Source organism: Tachypleus tridentatus, chromosome 9, assembly GCF_004210375.1.
Source record: "Tachypleus tridentatus isolate NWPU-2018 chromosome 9, ASM421037v1, whole genome shotgun sequence".
Taxonomy (NCBI): Eukaryota; Metazoa; Arthropoda; class Merostomata; order Xiphosura; family Limulidae; genus Tachypleus; species Tachypleus tridentatus.
The window spans coordinates 50,066,060-50,087,468 of NC_134833.1; the positions used below are offsets into that span (position 1 = coordinate 50,066,060).

Here is a 21,409-nt window from a genome sequence, read left to right on the forward strand (position 1 = left end):
GATCAGGTTGCATACCTTTACCTGAGCCACATGGACGGCTTTTTTGTCACTGACCTTCCTTTTTGTGGATTCTCACCCGTAAAAATGTTAGGAAAGGTTGCAACATGCCTTTCCCCAGAACAATGCATTTTTGGTGGCATCACATTAGCTTCAACGCCAAACAATATCTAAATGTATTTCTGATACAAGCTGTTCCACTGTGACTTTATATTGCTGTAGTTATCACGTGACATGATGATTTGAATATTCAAAATCGTTTTAATATAACGTAGGCCATCATCATTGTAAATGTTATTTTAAATAGCCGTCGATATACGTAATGTAACGATTGTGAAGTACCATACTAAGACATTGTTTGAGTTGAAAATACAATAAAATATTATTGTTCTCGGTGCTACATACGTAATGTATGATTTTGGGGTACCACCTGAAGACCTCATTGTTTGACTTCAAAATGTAATATAACATTATTATTCCCGATCCTCTTACGCTAGGCGGACGTATTTGCAAAGCCTCTCCTATCCCAGGAACTAGACGTCATAACGAAGAAGAAACCGTTCAGTTCTCGTGGTGGGTCAGTGCAAAGTTTACAGACTTGCAAAGCTAAAACAGAGCTCAGATATCCTATTAAATAGCTTTAAAAAATTAACACAACAGCTTAGTATTAGACAAAAACATTATTGTGAATAAGTTTTTGTTTTAGCACAAAGCTACACAAAGGGCTATCTGTGCTCTGCCCACCACGAGTATCGAAACCCGGATTTTAGCGTTGTAAGTCTGCAAACATACCGCTGAGCCACTGGGGGACATTGTGAATAAGTATTTGTCTTACCTGTTAGCTTTTATTGGCTTGTTTGTTTGTTTGTTTTTTTGTGTTTAGTTTACTTTCTGCTTAATATTGGCGTAATCTAAATTTTGCAAGTACTTATCTGTCTGACATAATGTATCTAAGCACAACAGCCTCACTAAAATAAACCCAACAGTGGCGAAAATACTAACGTTTGATAATGTTTATTTATATATGAAGGACATTCATGACTAGTTATTCTCTAATGTTGTCTTTGAATAAATACCTAAACTTATTTTAGTCGAGAGTTTTGTTATAGAGTTTAATCGCTTTGTTGATATTTGCAAGTTATTTTATATTTTGGCAAATATTGCCATCATTTTCGAAAAAGAACATTTCTTTAAGTAAAGCATTCTGTCTTCACTGCAAAGTACTCTTATAACTTTTTGTTTTTCAATATGTCAAATCTTATTCGATTTGAGATACGCAATACATATGATAAGTAGCTATCGTTCGCCCCATTTGTTTTGCATAATACTGACTGTTGTACATGTGACATTATATTCCATTAAGAAGCGCATACACATAAAATTTCATACACGTTTACAAATATTTTTTGTCTCATGTTTTTATTTAAAACAAAAATGCAATTTTCGGTGCTATGTTTAGTATTGAATAAGGTTTTTGAGTTTTAACACACGTATTTAAGAAAATCAAATGAAGGTTGTAGAAATCTTCTAAAAAAAACACTTACATATAAATATGCAATTCAGGTCAAAACTGAATACCTTAACAATGTTTTATCAGAATTGCTATAACAAGCTTAATTTTCAACTAACTCATCATAAAGACGGAAAATATATACTTGACACGTATCCATTGCATGTCCTTCAGTGCCACAATGGAATGTCTGCGAACTTACAACACTAGCAACCGGATTTTGATACCCGTGAAAGGCAGAGCACAAATAGGCCATTGTGTAGCTTTGTGATTAACTTCGACCAAACAATCTTATCCATTTCAAGTGCATTTTCCCTCATTATCTATCCTGCATTTTACAATAACAATTAATAATAACTTTCGATCAGAGTAGGCTGTGTTTTAGAGCGAACTTAAAATCAGCCTGGTCGTCCACAAATTCATACAGGCAGATAGATATTTTACCTCTCGTACGCTTTCGTGGCTTATATATTTATCTTACATTCAAGTTTGATCGAAACATGACAAAAATTGTTAGAAAAACTTCAACGTTGATGTTATGACCTCATTTTGTACATTCTGAAGTAGAAGCGCATGGATCCTCTAAGATTGAGTTTCGCTTAACCTCAGTGTTGAATTTTAATGCTGGTTTCAAGAATAAATGTTTTAAGGAACTGTTGACTGTACATACTTGGTCTCAGTTTCCTTTTTTGAACACAGTGATCCATTAAAGTTGTATTGTAAATATTACAGCGGAACACAAATCAAAATGTCGTACATTTTATTCCGGATGAAGTAGCAGTGGCATATTGATGATTGAAGAGAATCAGATTGACATGGCGAGAAAAGACAAGTTTTAAATCTGTTCCTCCTGCGGATACTAGTGTTGTAGCCCACTGAGACAATCATTTGGTCACACAATTCATTCTGACACAAGAAGGTTATTAATTTGATATATGAGATCATTATACCCAAGGAGGTCCCCTGTTTCTGGTGACCTGTGGAATCTCGACTTCTTTAGAAGAATTGGATTTTGGTCAGCAAAGGTTCAATCAAAACCATCTTCTCGAATCCAAATGAAAATAACTGAGTGTCTAGCCTAAAATGTCTTCCTAGTTGGATTAGTGGGTATGTTTGAATAATTATAAAATAGTAAGGTATTGTGTATACGAGGAAAACAAGCAATACCTACAGAAAAATATAAAAAAGAAGACGATCCTAAGTCAAACAAGTACTCTATAACATAATAACTTAAACTAAAGCTTTTGAGTACTTTTGTATAGGTACTTTGTATAATAGTATTTGTACTTCCAATTTACGACTACACTGCTAAAGCTACCTACTACCATGTAATTTTGCAGTGATGGAACATGAGTCATGGATATTCTTATTTAAAATTCTGTGTAACTGGCTAGGCTTTGGGAACTACAAGTTATTCGAGTGTTAGTGATTAAGTTACATGGGTATGTTGTAGAAATAGCTGAAACAATAAAAAAAGCTGGTTTTCTGGGAATTAATCGTAAAAATAGACAAAATAGTTTACTGTAAAAACGAATGTACAACAATACGCCTAGAAATAAATAAATAGTTGGTTTATTGGTTGTTTTTCAGCTCCAATATACACAGTTGGCTATATGTGTTCTGTACACCACAAGTATCAAAACCTGATTTTTATCGTTGTAAACCTGCAGACTTTCCACTGGGCTACTGAATGGATAAATAATCAGAACTGAATAGCATCAAAATAAATATATGAATAGACAGACCTGAATAATATAAGATGGAAGATGTAAATAAACATATTGTGTGATATCAAAATGAAAAATGTAAACATACAGAAATATATAATGCCATAATTAGTATATAAGTAAACAATGATAAGTAACATAAGAATGAATATATAAATAATCAGATATGTGTAAAATCAAAATGAATATATAAGTTTGTTTTGGAATTTCGCACAAAGCTATTCGAGGGCTATCTGTGCTAGCCGTCCCTAATTTAGCAGTGTAAGACTAGAGGGAAGGCAGCTAGTCATCACCACCCGCCGCCAACTCTTGGGCTACTTCTTTTACCAACGAATAGTGGGATTGACCGTCACATTATAACGTCCCCACGGCTGGGAGGGCGAGCATGTTTGGCGCGACTCGGGCGCGAACCCGCGACCCTCAGATTACGACGCCTTAACTAGGCCATGCCGGGCCTAAATATATAAGTAGACATATCTATGTGACGTAAGAATGAATACATAAGTGTTCACGTTTTTCTAACATGAGAATGTATTTATATGTACAAGAATAAAAGAGGAATCTTGGATAGTAAGACGATATATATACGAACTATTCACCTCAGAGGACATTACGAGAGTATGTATTTCCAATGATTAGATGTAGTTCTTTCCATACTAACCATAGTCTTACACACACACCCAATACGTTTTTGTTTTGTACTTGTACTTGTTTTGATGTTAATGAAGTTGGCTCTATATATATATTACTTTTTTACGGTATACTGGATAATTTGCTGATTTAATTTGTTAGTAGAATGCTATAATAAACGACTAACTGCATAAAAAATAAACAGAGCCTTGTATATTAAAAAGTCACGTATAATGAGTAGTGTATTAATTAGTTTATCGAAATGTTAATTATCTTCTCTTGGAATGTTTTTTATATGTTTTACTTAAGTGGAATTCTAATTTCTCAATAGATTATGAATTATAACGTGTAGTATATAAAACAAGCTGCTTCATTTCGAAGTATTTTCTTCAATAAAGTTTATAATTAATATAAAACTTTTCATTATGAAGTATTTTGTCAATTGCAGTATCTGATCAAAACCGTTTAATTTTAACGTATTCGGTGAAATACGGTATGTAATTAAATCGTATCCCTTTGTTTCGAAATATTTACTAAAATCCTCGTTTAAATTTGAAACATTTTGCGAAGTACAGTACTTAATTAAACCAAACCAGCGTATTTTGAAATATTTTATAAAATGCATCATATGACCAAAACGTGTTAATTTTGAAACATTTTGTGAAATGTACTTATTAATCAAAGCAAATTGTTTAATTTTAAAATATTTTGTAAGATTCATTACAAAATCAAAACATTTATTTTTGAAACATTTTGTGAAACGTAACATGTAATCAACACAAACTGTTTTATTTCAAAGTATTATGTTAATTGTGTTTGTTTACTATAATACTTTATCATCGTTTTATAAATTTAATGGCACTTTCTAGTGAAATAAATAACTCTCTCACACTCACACATATATATATATATATTCATTTGTTAAACGTGTATAGTTGTTGACGTTTAAAAAAAAAAAAGAAATAAATACAATAAATATTAATTAGATGCACATTGGTGACAGTTTCATACTCAAAACAGAATCCTTAAAACTATAGTTAACTCTAAAATAAAAGTTGTTTTCAATTTATTATTTGAAAGTTCCAGACGATGAAACCAATTCCTTAAAACAGTCTTCTAAAGATTTTGTGTTACATAGAATTATTAATAGACGCAGCCTTATAACTTTCAGTAAAATGCGTGCTACCCAGTTCAGATGTCTATCTGTACAATCACTGATCTTGAGCTGTATATCTCAAGATGTGTTTATACAATTTCTAATTACAGTGTTCAGGTTTAATCAGCATATTTTTTTTTTATAATAATCGATATACATATAAAGTCCTCTAGTAACTCCGTGAAATTATTCTAAGACACGTACGTAATTTGGAGACACGAAACGTTTGAAATATTAAACTGTTTGAGACAATTATTAAGAAATATATACAGCAACAGAAAAGCAAATTTATATAAATAAATCAACCACTATCTCACATACAGTGTAAAGAAATGTATACAGAACAAGAACTCCCTGATTTGAATACACAAGAACACTCTTCCATGTAAAAGTGTACAGAAAGGTATGGAAGTAAAAGGATACAACACAGATCCCACATGTTCATATATGTAAGGAAATGTATAGAATACAAGTAGACACTCATCTACGAAAGTGAGAAAACTGTATAAAGCACAAGCATTCTTTCATCTATATACGTTTAAAGCAAGGTATACAACCCAAGAGTACACTCACATAAACAAGTTAAAAAAGGTTCACAACACAAGCACTCTCTTCTATACATGAGTATAAAGAAAGGTGTACTTGACAAACATACATATATGATTTTAAAAAAATATACACAACATAAGAAAACTCTCAAATATATAAGTCTGAAGGAAAATATACAGTGCAAAAACAAAGGTGTATAACACAGTTTCACTCTAACTTAAAGGAAGGCGTAAAATACAAGAACACTCTCACTTAAACAAGGGTAAAAATGTCTCACAACACAAACATTCTCTCGCATATATAAGGATAAAAAGTGGTACGAAAAAGAGTAACCTAACACAGACAAATGTAAAGAAAGTTATATAATATAATAAAACTACCACGTTTAAACGTATACAACACAAGAATGTGCTAAAACATATAAGTGTAAAAAAGGCATGCAACACCAAACACTCTCACACATATAAATTTAAAAAGAAAGGAATACAACAGGTACCCTCACAAAGACAAGTGTCAATAAAGGTATGCAACACAAGAAAATTCTCACTTTAATACGTGTCAGGAAAAGGATACAACAAAATAACACTGGTATATATAAATGGAAAGACAGGTACAAAGTACAAGAAAACTCTCAGATACGTGTTTTGAGAAAGAAACAGCACTCTTTCACATATATAAGTGTAAAGAAAGATATACAACACAAGTATTATATTACATATAAGTGTAAAGAAACATATATGACATGAAAACATTCTCACGTATATGGCTGCGAAAAAGGTATACATCGCTAGAAAACTCTCACATGTAAGCATAAAGAAAACTAGAGAACACAAAAGCGTGTGTGTTTTGTTATAGCAAAGCCACATCGAGCTATCTGCTGGAACACAAAAGCACTCTCAAATATAGTGTAAAGAAAGGTATACAATACAAGAATACGCTCACATTGACGAGTGTAAAGAAAAATCTATGACACAAGAAAACTCTCAAACATATAAGTGTAAAAAAAGAAATAGAACACAAGAGCACTTTCAAATACATAAATATGAAGAAACGTATCCAATACAAGAGTACAATCTTATATATATAAGTATGAAAAAAGTATCCAGCACAAGAAAATATCACAGAGATAAATGTAAAGACAGATAGACAGTAAGAAAAAGCAAAAATTTTCACTTGTATGAGTGTAAAGAAAGATATAAAGTATTTGTACTCTCTCACATATCTAAGTGTAAGAAAATTATTGAACACAAAATTATTCACATATTTAAGTGTAAAAGACAATATAAGAGACAAGCACTCCCTCAAATATACATGTGTGGAAAGAAAGCTATACAAAACAAGAACAATCATGGATATAAGTGTGAAGAAAAGTACAAAACAAAAGCACTCTCCGACATATGTATAAGTGCAGAGAAAAGTACAAAACAAAAGCACTCTCCTGCATATACACAAATGTAAAGAAAGGTACGAAACCATAGCACTCTCCTACATATATATGTGTAAAAAAGGTTCAAAACAAAAGCATTCTCCTGCACACATATAAGAGTAAAGAAAGGGATACCAAATAAGAACTCTCACATATATATGGATAAACAAACGGTATCCCATATAAAAGAGCATTCACGTATATAAATGTAAAAAATGTACATTACACAAACACTCTCTCTCACATATATAACTGTAAACAAAATTATACTATACAAGAACACTTTCACAGATGGAAATGTAAAGAACGGTGTATAACGAAAAAACATTATCAAATATATAAATGTAAAGAATGTTATACTACATAAGTACTCTCTCACACATAAATGTAAAATAAGGTATAAAATGTAAGCACATATAGAGATTTCAAAAATGTATAAAGCATTCTCATGTGTCTAAACATAATGAAAGAAATACAAAACAAGCACTCTCTTATGTATGTGAGAGTAAAGAAAAGTATACAGCAAAATAGTATGCTAGCGCATATAAGTATACACAGAGATATGCAACACAAGAACACTCTCAGATATATACGTGTAAAGAAGGTACACAACACAGAGTAACCTCTCATACATAAGTGTAAAGATTGGTATAAGACACAAAAACACTCTCATATATATATATGATTGTAAAGAAAGCTATACAACAAAAAGAACACTCTGACATATACAAGTATAAAGAAGGGTATAAAAGAGAAGAACGCTCTCACATATACAACTGTAATGAAGATTCTAAATCATAATTACTCTCTCGAGTATTATAAACATAGTGATAGGTAAAGAACATAATCTCTCTCTCACACATATATAAGTGCAAAAGAATGTGTAAAATGCAAGCACTCTCTTACGTATGAAACTCTGAAGAAAGGTATAGAACATAAGAACACTCGCATGTATATAAATCCAAATAAAAGTATACAACTCAAGCACACACAGGCAGATACGTGTAAAGAACTGTTTGTTTGTTTTTGAATTTCGCACGAAGCTACTCGAGAGCTATCTGGGCTAGCCGTCCCTAATTTAGCAGTGTAAGACTAGAGGGAAGGCAGCTAGTCATCACCACCCACCGCCAACTCTTGGGATACTCTTTTACCAACGAATAGTGGGATTGATCGTCACATTATAACGCCCCCACGGCTGGGAGGGCGAGCATGTTTGGCGCGACGGGGATGCGAACCCGCAACCCTCAGATTACGAGTCGCACGCCTTAACACGATTGGCCATGCCGGGCCGACGTGTAAAGAAATGATTACAACATGAGAGTGTGATAACATATAGAAGTGTAAAAAAAGTATGCAATAAAGAAACATTTTCACACATGCATTTCAAGAAAGGTATACAATACTTCAGATAAGTAAGAGTAAGGAAACGTATACAACAGAAGCAACTCTCAGATAGATACGTGTAAAGAAAGTTATAAAAAAGGAAAACAATCAAGACGATATAGGTATAACGAAAATTTTGCAACACAGTAACATTCTTACATATAGTAATAGAAGGACAATATGCAACGCAATCTCACCTATATAAGTGTAAAGAAAGGTATGGAACATAAGAACATTCCAATGTATATAAATGTAAAGGGAGGTATACAATACAAGCACTCTCTCAGATATATAAATTTTAAAAAAGGTGTGCAACAAAAGAATATTCTTACATATAAAAATGTAAAGGTAGGTATACATCACAAGAGTTAAGGTAGGTATACATCACAAGAGTTAAGGTAGGTATACAATACAAGAACACTCCTCGTGATGACGAGAAACCCAGTTGAAGTAAAAATGTATTTCTAAATGATTTGTATGGGTATTAAAACTTTTATTAACATGAAGTAAAGAACAACGTTTCAACCTTCTTATTTTAATAAAAGCTTGAATACGTATACCAGCCGTCCTGAAATACATTTTTACAAAAACCCTCTCACATATATAAATTTAAAAAATGGTATACAACGCAACATTCTGTCAGATGCATAAGTATGAAAATAGGTATATACACTCACACGAACTGTAAAGACAGGCATGCGTCACAAGAAAACTGTCCGGTATATACGTGTAAAAAAACGAATGCAACACAATAACACGATGACATACATAAGTGTAGAAGAAGGTATATTACACAAGAGCATGCTCGCACAGACAAATTTAAAAGAAGGTATAGAACAGAAGAACAATGTCACGTATATAAATTTAAAGAAAGGTACAAGACACAAAAACACATTCACATATCTAAGTGTGAATAAAGTTCTAAAACACAAGAATATGCTCACATAAATAAGTGTAAAGAAAAATATTCATCACAAAAACTCTTACGTATATTAGTGTAAAGAAAATTATAGAACACAGACACTCTCTCACATATGTGCATGTAAAAAAGTACGAAACATAAACACTTTCTCCTATATATAGCTGCAAAGCAATATATAAAATAAAGACACTCTCTCACATATACAACTGTGAGAAAAGGTAATATATATAAACATAAAGAAAAGTATACAGCGCAAGAACATTCTAACTTATATGTTTGTAAAGAAAGGTATATGACTTAAAAACAGTTTCACTTATATAATTGTAAAAACGGTATAGAACTAAAAAGCCATATCATAAATACATAAACTGAAAGAAAGTTACACAATACAAGAGAAATCTCAGATAAATGCCTGTAAATACACATATACAAGACAAGAGTAAACTCACATTTATAAGTATGAAGAAAGCTGCAGAGCAAACTCCTACGTATACAAGTGTAAAGAAACGTATGCAACCCCATTACACTCTCACCTATGTAACTGTATAAAAAGATATACTTCATAAGAATATTTTTCATATATAAGTGTGAACAAAGGTATGAAACAGAAGCAAACTTTATGATATATAAATTTAAAGAAAGGTATATGACACCAGCTTTCTGTCACTTATAAAAGTGTATAAGACACAAGAACACTCTTGCATATATTTATATATATGTATATATATATATATGTGTGTTACAAACAGAAAATTCTACGTAAAGCTTTAACAGTTTCCAACGACTATATTTGGACCATGAAATTATGATCGATTTTCAATTATTATAAAAAACTATGAAGTTATTTTCGAACAGTGCAACGCCCTTCATTATCGTTAATGAATTATTACAGGCAACCTAAAATATACTTATTTAAGCACATTAATATATCACAGAGATTTCAGAGTGTCCAAAATTCCTTCTTTTATGTTTCCGTGGCTCGTGACACAAAGATTTTACAAAATTAAAAAAAAAATCAAAGTCGAATATTAAATAGTTTTTCATACCGTTGCCTAAGGCGTCATATCCACCCTCAGCAAGAGTCGACTCTTCCTTTAGAGAAGGAGCTAGATTCGCTTGCACCTAACACTCAGTTCACGAGCAGAGCTCAGTTTGTTGGTGTATCACTGTGCTACCGACATGCTGCCGCCATGTGTGGCTTACTTGTAGTGTTTCTCATAACTTCACTTCAGTGGAGTTTCTTCTTCGGTCACTGGATTACAGCAGCCTCCGCATGTAAGTTGGTCTCCATATCCCTAGTAGTTAATCCCATCCAATCTGTTTAAAACTATACCGTGTAGGAACATTTGAGGTAATCTTTTTTTGTGTGCTGAAATCTATTTTTACACGTGACAATCGATATGAGTCTATTTAAAGTTTCGCGTCTCTTTTATTATTCAAAACTGTGTTTCAGAAAAAATAATTACGGAGAAGCAAGTATATTCATTTTAACTGGGTTGGTTTATGAGAGTTCTTCAATGGCTTACTAAGGCAAATTATAAAAATATGTTCCGTACATTAAACAAACCTACATATTTCATTCGCACGCCTGTAAGGCCTTCTATAGTTCTTGTATAAAATGTTTTAATCCATTATTTCTCAGTAAAACGAAACATGTGTAACAGTCTACTAAATATTAAATAGTTTAAGGCCACAAAATGACACAAAATATGGGAGATTACAAAAAATAAAACCTAATATATTTCCTCGGAAGTGACAACAAGTATATAGAGAGGTCTTTTCAGCCCAAACATAAATACACTTTCTCTTAAACAAGCAGTCCCACCAGCGGCTGAATACTGGAGTGTTTGTCACGAATGTTGTAGTTGTCATTCAAACAGTGCCGTTTCTTCCACCTTACATTATTTTCCCATTATCACATATTTAAACAAGTGTTGAACAGCACTAAAAGGTTTTAAGAAAATTACGTGCTCGACTTTTGTTTACATCATGTGGAACTTCTTGATTTTCAAAAGTTCATAGATTATGGTTCATGCAAATAATAAACTTTTATATAATTGTTACTTTTACTGTGATGTAAAAGCGCCTCTAATAGTTTTATATGCACTAGTGGCATACACGTATACAATTATCATCAAGCTCTGTAGTAAATGTAGCTAATTTAACACACAATTCTTGTACAAAATATACAATGTCATAAAACAGAAAGTTATAACTACTACCAAGCACTGTTCCAACGATTAAGAATCGTTGCTGTTAGCCGTGTTCACGGCCATTCACTGTTCACATTTTTCTTGCTGATATGCTTTACCAACTGTCATTTCAAGTCTTCCGACACTTATAGTTTACCTGCAATTCTTAACTCCAAGATTGGTTCTTATGAGTAGCACATAATAATTATTTCAGACATGATTTATCGGGTGGTCTTTCTCTTTTGAGTAACCGATAATCATTAACCCTGGCAGGACTACTAATATCTGATGACTGTAACTCCTGTCGGAATGTATCAGATGTTGCTAAACAGCTTTCTATAACCGTTTGCAAGTCATGAATTAAAAAGTTAGGGTAGAAGTATTTACTTAATTCAAGCCCGTACATATCCTACTTTTACATGAGTATTTACTAACTAAAATCTATGAAATTGACTTGGGCTTTACGTTGTAAATATACCTTATTCATCGACATTAGAAGCGATAATCATACTAAAGGTCATCAGAATACTAATTTGAAATCCTTAAAATGATTAAAAGATTTTGTAAATATAATTTTTTGTGGATCTTTTTTCTTATAATGCTAATTGTTTTTTGTACAATGTGCTATTATAGAAACGTTTATGTCTGTAGGACATCATTTGAAAAGATTGAAAGATGACGAACGTCCTGAAGTTTTAATGCTGTAAAACTATCAGTAAAGCATGTAATGAATGGAATATTCTTTTAAAATCACAGCGTATAATCATACTATTAATTAACTTTCACATACATATAGCCAAACATGTACGTCTGCAGAGCTGGTCAGCTAACAGATGTGAAATGCACGGTATTCTTCCTACTTGTTGTTAAGCGCAAATCTACACAATAGACTGCATGTGTTCGGTCCGATTTTTAGCGTTACAAGCCTTGAGGTTTACCGTAGAGCCACCGGAGGCCTAATACTCTTATTTCAAATATCCTTCGTGTGTCGTACCATAACCGAACCGTAGGAGCCCACTTTATCTTCGAACTTTGGATTTCTAAAAACTGCTAGTATTAAATCGTGATTTTATCTTGCAGCTGTTTCTGCGAAAATCTGTTTTACAATTGTAAAACTTGTTCACAATGAAGACAAAATAACTTATTTCGTTATAAAGTATTGTTTTAATTTTAATTCAGAATTAATGTATAGTCGGTCTACATAAAACTGTTTCTCAAGTTGACTCAGAATTTCACAGTATTTACACTATTAGCATATCATATTAATAAGTTCGTTTATATTAAGCTCAAGGCTTGGTGTGTAGTCTTAAATTGTTTCGGTTATGGCTCAGAATATTTCATAATATGTTCTAACTCACGGATAAGAATTGTGTAATGTGTCTCACCACTCGGAAAAGAAGAATTGTTAACGAAAATATTGAACAATACTGGTTGGTTAACAATGTGTTTAATGCTCCAGGTGTTGCACTGTGCTTTAATTCAAACGTTATGTAATTTATAATGGAGAGCCAGCTCGACCACGATGTGTTGTAAGATTTATTGGAAAGTGAATTAACAGTCGGTTTCACATCGATTCAATTCAGAAAGACTAAGTCGTACAACGCTTCTTGGGTATTACTAAATAAACCGTTGTGAATATTACTTAACGTCAGTTTCGTGGTATCACATGAAAAACGACAAAAGCAAACAACTGTTTTCTTTTAAACATAAAAACTCCATAGCTTATTTCTTTTTTGCTAGAACGTTTAAATCATCGCATAAAAATGCTGACAAAAGTCAAGGTAAACAGTATTTGCTAACCACTTAACCCGAGCCACGGTTTACTCAGTGTTTTTTCGTATATTCGATAGGGGTTGGCACTGTAGTACCACCATGGCGTTTTCAAACATGATACCAAGCTACAGTGTTTACTTAGCTTAGAGGATTCACAGCAAGACTCGTTTATATACACCCATAAGCCTGGGCTCCTTACTGTCTCACCATGTCTTATCCACTCGTCAGCACCATAAGTGAAAAGAAGATAAGACACGTAAATTTAGTGGACGGTTAGGAACATTAACAATAGGCTGTAGTGATTTATGACCCATCTTGTTTTAGGATTTATTTTACAAATGAAAACAAAGGGTAAATTAAACAATACGGTGATTGTATTTTTCCAAAGTCGACATTTCTTGACCATAACATTAGAACGCAAGAAAACTAACATAAGTTACACTAAAACACTAAAAATATATATTTTTATATAATTTAAGTTAGCGAATATAATTTACTGAGTATATTATATAACAGTACGGAGTATCTTCAGGAAGAATTAACTATGATGGAGTTAGGAAGAAAAATCATCGTTACAGTTGAGAAAAGAAAATATTTTGTTATTGTTTGTTTGTTTTTGAATTTCGCGCAAAGCTACTCGAGGACTATCTGCGCTAGCCATCCCTAATTTTGCAGTGTAAGACTAGAGGGAAGGCAGCTTGTCATCACCACTCACCGCCAACTCTTGGGCTACTCTTTTACCAACAAATAGTGGGACTGACCGTACATTATAACGCCCCCACGTCTGAAAAGGTGAGCATGTTTGGTGCGACAGGTATTCGAACACTAATTATTGTTATATTATATACAGTAAAAAATATTTTAAAAGTTTGAAATGCATAATGGTTACATACACTGGATCCTCAGTTGCCACCGAAATTATCAGCCAGAAATGGATATTTCAGTTTCTTAGCGATCAATACATTTAATTGTTTCGTATAGATGGAGTTATATTTTATTTCGCTTGTTTTTCTGTTTACACTAAAGAAATATTGGGCTATCTGCTGTGTCCATCATGGGGAATAAAACCCCGGAATTTGGGTTTGTAAGTCTGTAAACGTACCGCTGCCGTATCGGATAACTTTATTTTTCGTCAGTAAAATACCTCCTCAATATAAAATAATATGTATTGGTTTGGGTATCCCTAATCTAAAGGGCCCGGCATAGCCAGGAGGTTTAGTCACTCGACTCGTAATCCAAGGATCGCGGGTTCGAGTCCCCTTCACACCAAACATGCTCGCCCTTTCAGCCGTGTGGACGTTATAATGTGACGGTCAATCCCATTATTTGTTGGTAAAGAGTTGGCGGTGGGTGGTGATGACTAGCTGCTTTTCGTCTATTCTTACACTGTTAAATTAGGGACGGCTAGCGCAGATAGCCCTCGTGTGTAGCTTTGCACAAAATTCAAAATGAATCAAACCGAATCTAACCTAAGTAGCATCTTATACGACACGGAGACTCCACAAGATTTTGTCATGGTCATCTTTAAGTTAAAAATGGTAAGCACAGAAGTACAGCCAATTAGTAGCACCCATATATCGTGAACTGAGCCTTGGACTTTCGTTTTTGCAGTACAGTGCGCCAATCACGCTTACATGCAAACAAGAGCACGCTTATTTTAGGAGTATAAATGTTACTGATCGAATGAGTATACACTACCACGGACAATGAAAGAAACGTAATCCACTTCCTGAAACCTAACTTTAAAAAAATTAATAAATTTGCTCATACAAGAACTGCGGAAAAGTTCTGGCAGAATGAAAAATGTGTTAGCTGTTGATTATTTTATTTTCTTTCTCGCATGAAACGTTTGAGAAAGGTACATGGCAGACGTCAAGATAAAAACTATCAGAAGTAATCAAACTGACAATCATATGTAATAAAATGTTATCTTTGTGTTAACTAGGTAAAGTAAAATAATTTGTCTTCACAGTGGGGTTTAGATTGAGCTTTCGGTTCCCCATAGCCCAGTTATCCGTGAGGCATCCCTAAAGGTACGGGCGTGACATTTCGGTAATTGAGATAATTATCTGGCCACGCAAGGTGTGAGAGAAAACGTGAAGGTTCCAGCTTTTGATTTTCATTGGGAAATACAGAAAAAAAAAAGTAGAATGTGATAGTATTTCTCCAGATATTTTGTTAGTTGTTACTTTAAGTGGAATACTGGAACATACTGGTAAATATGGAGCTTAGTGAATATCATAAACGCGCCTATCATTTAATTATTATCAACATAAGTCTTGTTTGTTTTGAATTTCACACAAAGCTATTCAAGGGTTAGCTGCGCTAGGCGTCTGTAATTTAGCAGAGTAACACTAGTGGGAAGGCAGGTAGCCATCATCACCCGTCGCCAACTCTTGGGCTACTCTTTTACCAACGAATAATGGGATCGACCGTCACATTATAACGTCCTCACAGCTGAGATGGTGAGCATGTTTGACGTGACGAGGATTCGAACCCGCGACTCTCGGATTACGAGTCGAACGCCTTAACCCACTTGGCCATGCCGGGCTTAACATAAATCTTAATGTTGAGCTTTAAGAAAAATGTATTATTGGATTAGAAAAGAAAGACAGCGAAGGAAGTTGTTCAGAGGTGGTAAGGACTAAATGGTGGCTAGTAATCGTAACTTTGTTGATTGACAACATAAACCTGATGAAGGACTTCTACGAGAGACTCATGATGATTGTACAGTGCTCCCATTTTTTTTTAACAGATTCGGCATTAAAATATGAAAGTTTGTACCCATTATATTACCACTCGGTTTTACATCAATTCAACTCAGAAGAACTAAGTCTTGATATTATTAAGTATTACTAAAGCATGAGCGAAAGCAATTTCCTCTGGATTTTTATACAAGTGATCCGTTCGGATCGCGTGTTTGTCAACACAACATATTACTAGTGAAACTTTTATAGAACAAATCAAGTCAGAAAATATCCGAAATAAAAAACTTGCCAAGCGTTAGACACTGAGGCTCGTATTTGAACTAAGGCGCTACACATTGTCCAACAAGACAATATGAGTTGCTCATCCAAGTAGTGTCACACATTAAAGATCTTATCCTCACCAGCTTGAAAGAATCTATTCAGTTAAATGAGAAAATATTTGAATATAAATTAGGTAACAAAACAATCTCTAAGATGTACCTTCACATTTAGGCCTAGATTAGGATATTCTAGAGAAAAATAGGAGGAGCCATGGTTCGATTCTCTCTTAGCGACTCTTTCATACGAATATAACATTTATTACAAACATCTTATGTTATATTGTTCAAACGTAAAGGCTTTCCACAATATTGTTTCAGTTCACATGAGACTGGTTATTCGTATCTAGTTAGAAAAATGAGCAAAAGTTTCTAATTCAGTCTCCCTCCCCATATCTTTCAAAATGTTTCAAATGGTTAAGATAGTTTTGAAATTCCTGTAAGATACGTAAAACATAAAACTGTATTTTTGTAGTGCAGTCCACATAATAATTCTCAAAGGACCATTCAGTCACTGTAAATAACACATCATTGAATAGCGAAGAGAATATGTCCTGTTAAAATGGGTTTTGATTTTCATAACTAATTTCTGTTTTAGCTGCAATGGATAATGTTTAAATATTACGAAATATGAATTTTGTTTACATTTAATTGAATAAAAGCACAGAAAAAACTATCAAACGTCAGTTCTTCGAGATTACTCTTAGTATTGTGATTTGTGCAGTTTTAAGATAAATTAAAGGTAATATCCAATAGGTGTAGCTCAGCAAATGAAAACAGTCTCGTGAATAATTTTATAGACACATTCGACTGGCTTAACTTTATCATTTTGCAGCAAGCTGTCTCGTCAATCTACAGGCTACAATGTATAAAACTTAGTAACTTCTCTGCATATTTATTTGGTATGGACAAACTACGCATTGGGCTATGGTATTTGTTTTGCCCGTCACTGGTAAGAAAACTTTGTTTTGTAGCGTTGTAAGCCTGCAAATTTACCGCTGATGAGCCAATGGGCGAACCAGTGTACAAGATTACGCTTTAAAATGGGGTGCTAATGTAGAAGATTGCGCTTTAAAATCCTATTAGGAAATATTAAAGAAAAAAAGGGAGAGTTGTTCACTGATTTAGTGAAAATGGTCTAGTTAGATGTTTCACTGACTATTAGATGTTGGATGTTTCACTGACAATTAGATGTTGGATGTTTCACTGACTATTATATGTTAGATGTTTCACTGACTCTTTGTTGGTGCTCTTCATCGTTCATCATGTTCATCGTTATGAGCTGGCATGTGTTGCTCACCGTTATAAGCCAGCATGTGTTGTTTTAAGGGAAAAGGCATACATTAACGATCTGAGCTTCAAATATGACATTATAATCAAAACCATAATAGGTGAACCAGCTCAAAGACTACAGATTAGGAAATACAAATTAGGGTACTAAAAATCCAAATTTTATGATTTTGAAGGGTTTGTTAGTTTTTTTTAAAACCCATCGCACAAAAACAACGAATTATCGCTACTTAACACGTGCTATTATACAGGTAATTACATCATTGACAAGCTATAAAACAATCTATACACAATAGAGTCATTTGTATCTGGACTAATATACAAAAATATTAAATACTGCTTCTGCAGGAAATGTACATTTAAAATAATTTTAAATAAAATAAAGTTGGTGTGATAAAACTATAACGTTGAAGACAGAAATGGAGAGACAAAGAATATTTCCGTCAATCTAAATGTAAACATTGGAGCTGTTTTGTTTCTAGCTTTGTAGCTGAAGCGTTGTTTTATCAGTAACCTTTAAAATGGACTTTTATAATATGGTGTACTACCAGTGGAGTCTGCATATTGCATTTAATTAGTACACTCAGAATAATAAGTTAGGAAAACAATACTACGTAATCACTTATTTTTTTCTAAGATGCATAATTACAACAGTAGTTATTGAATTACTTGCAATATTGATAATATTTTGTTTACGTTATGCATGGAACTCATATGTTATTAGGTAACCGGTAAATAACAAAGTCATGGGCCTACAATTAGTTTGGTGAAAAAAATAACTTAGAAAACATTTTTAAAAGCAGGTGAGGTCGTGCCCTATTCGTAAGGTGAAAGTAAATGCCTTAGCTTTCTACATAACAAATCATCATTCTAGCTTTCGCCAATATTGAAACTTAAAATAAAATATTCAACAAACTCAAGGTTGTGAGGAGCTACAAGTTTAAAATAACGAATAAATCTTGAACTTGTTACATATCCTTAGATAAAAACTTAATTTTTTCATAATCAATATAGCAAGACATGTTCCCATACATACATCTTAACACAAACTTACAGAAGAAATGTCGTTTAATGTTTCAACTAACGGCAGTAAATATTGTGAATATATAACCAACATTTCGATTCATATGAAAATGGGTATTTCTCAAATAACCAGCATTCTACATTTACCAAAACGCGAGACTGGTTGGCTTTCAAAATAATAATAATTTCTCATCACATGAAACTGGATGGATATGTTCCAAAATAATCACCACTCCGGTTTACTGACATGAAATGGGATATTTACATACTATTTAAAAATAAGCAGCAATACAGGTTCACAAATCATCAAGATTACACTGTTCAAATTCCTTAGTAAAATTAAGTTGTAATTTGATTATACTGTGTTCAAAGCTCCCTTAAAAGAATGTGTAGCTGTCTATTGTATGATAAAACCTTTCTAGATAGCAAAGCTACAAAAAAATAGAACATTTCCTCTTTGCCGTGCTAAAACATTTTGAAGGGAGCACGTACATTATTGATCTATCTATATGTGTGTAAGTGTGCGCTAAGTACACATGAAATCACTAAAAGGCAAGAATAAATTTACACAACAACAAATAAATACCACTAACGAGCATAGCTAAGTCTTTCCTTTGTATCTTTTTCTAAAGGCAAATTACTTCATTACGACTTCAGACTAAATGAGCTCCCAACCCATCAATTATATGATAAATTCATTCTGGTTGTCTATTCTACATCGCTTCACAAAAAAAGAGGGAACTAGATTAGATTTAATACACTACCAACTAGAAATAGACATGTTTTACACCCTCATTTCATAGTAAATTACCTTACTAAGAACAAAGGAAAAGCTACAGTTTACACTTTATGCGTGTTGGTAAGTCAATGTACTGAAAGCAGAGATGTGCGTAATGAGGTATTTTTCGTGAAGTTTAAAATTCCACCATTTTGAAAATTGTTTTTGTCACTTTCATTAACTCCAGTTGAACGTTCACTGTAATGCGCTTCTTTAATTAGCACTGACCTAACTAACACAAATTGTGAGAAGTAAAACGGTTTATTTTCATTCACTCAAACATTAATGTGAAATTATAAGCAAAAGAAGAACTATTCATTTCTTTTGAGAATTAGTTTGAAAGACTATGGAGTGTGTGTTTTCTTATAGCAAAGCCACAGCGGGTTATCTGCTGAGTTCACCGAAAGGAATCGAACCCCTGTTGTAACTCCGTAGACTCACCGTTGTATTAGCGTGGACCAAGCCTATGGAATATTTTTAAATTGCAGAAACCGGGTTTGTTTGTTTCTTTTTGGCAAACCTCTTACAGGAATATTTCTATTAAAAATTATCCTGAGAGATAACGTTTAGTTCGAATCAAACGATATTAAGCCTCGTTATCAAAACGTAATACAGCTAGCTAGAGGTTATGGTTAAATAAATGTAAAAAAAAAAAATCATAGAACTAAGCATTTACATATCAGCCATATTCAGTTTTATCTCGTGTGTCAGTTAATGATATTTCGGATTAAAGATATTTTTGTGGTATTCATTGCATACATGACATGTATTTTCAATATGAGTTCGACCCAGTCTTCTTCGACACATCAGCAGGACCTAGGAAGATCGAAACGTTGTTGTTCTCTGCTTATCAGTAAAAGTGTTAATACCCATACTAGCCGTTCTGAAGCACATTTTTATTTCAGGGGATTTCTCGTCATCAAAAATCAGAAATCGAATATTGTTTGTCTCAGCATACCATAAGTAGATCAGATCTATAACACTGTCTAACAAAACCATTAGCTAGTTTCATTTTAACAAATTTTCCTTGTTCCCACAGATTTAGTTATAGTCGCCAGTGTCACGCGACTCATGAGGGTGATAGCCTAACGCGCTTGTTCTACTTACGACCGGACAAGTGGTGAAAAACAGTCTTTTCATTCTGTCAGTCTAATGAAGGAACCATTTCGTATATAGATGACCGTAGCCGATTTCGCCTGAGTAGCTACGCTGAGTCCTATGTGCCCTGTGTTCGAGGACCGCATTCAGTAGTTTTTGCACAAGAGGACACCTTTTGTCCAGTTCTCCCTCTATTCTATTCATTTGAGTACCTCAGTAACTCCCCCTGTTCTTCTCTTCCTTCTTAGCTTGTGACATGACAGAAAGCATTGTAGCCAATCAAATCTTCTACATAGAATCATCTCCCGCTATCTATCTATACAGGTCGATCTCCAGCTGGGACTTTCCGTCGTTGCGTGAAGCCAAACCTTGTACAAGGTCGTCAGAGGACTGTATTTGAAAGTCCCACTGAACATTGAAAACTTCTAAGACTTCACATGAAAGCATGAGCGAAGCTCGAGGCCTTGTGGGGTTGCTTGTAACTGTTCGTAGTAGGTTCTTTCGTTTCGTACCACCCGTCTGTTCACTTTTTAGTTTGGTTCCAGTACAATAATCCCGACCCTGCAATACGAAACGGCTTGATTATTTTCGTTCAGACCTTGTCATTCGTGTTTAGGCTGGCGCTTTTCTGCATACACGGTTTCACCGATCTTTGAAAAAACTGACATGTTTGTTATGTGTTCAAACCCCGTGAAAAAAATATATATCTTTTCTTCTTCTTTTTTTTCCCCTCACTGACAAAGATAACATGTTGGCTAAATGCTTAGAATTCAGTTCAGTGGAATTTTAAAGAAATGTTGCAGTTTAAACTTGATAACAACTCATGTATTTTAAGCCCTTTTTCTGCAGCTGAACTGGATAATAGCGTATCATTTTTATTAATGAATCGATAAAGAAACGTGTTTAAATTGGAATATCCGTATTAAAAGT

The 21,409-nt window shown here is 33.5% G+C and overlaps 1 protein-coding gene across 7 annotated transcripts in view; it reads left to right on the forward strand.

Annotated features, from left to right (window-relative positions):
* Positions 1-21,409, forward strand: part of LOC143225216 (roundabout homolog 1-like) — a 200,333-nt gene that overhangs the window by 54,142 nt on the left and 124,782 nt on the right. For 6 of the 7 annotated variants that reach the window (XM_076454231.1, XM_076454237.1, XM_076454238.1 and 3 more), the window contains exon 1: positions 10,419-10,575. The exons of the other annotated variant lie outside the window; for it this stretch is intronic. In XM_076454231.1, the coding sequence (XP_076310346.1) occupies positions 10,491-10,575 (85 nt within the window). In that variant the 5' untranslated portion in view covers positions 10,419-10,490. Of the gene's footprint in view, positions 1-10,418; positions 10,576-21,409 lie in introns of those variants that run through there. 7 annotated transcript variants of the gene reach the window in all.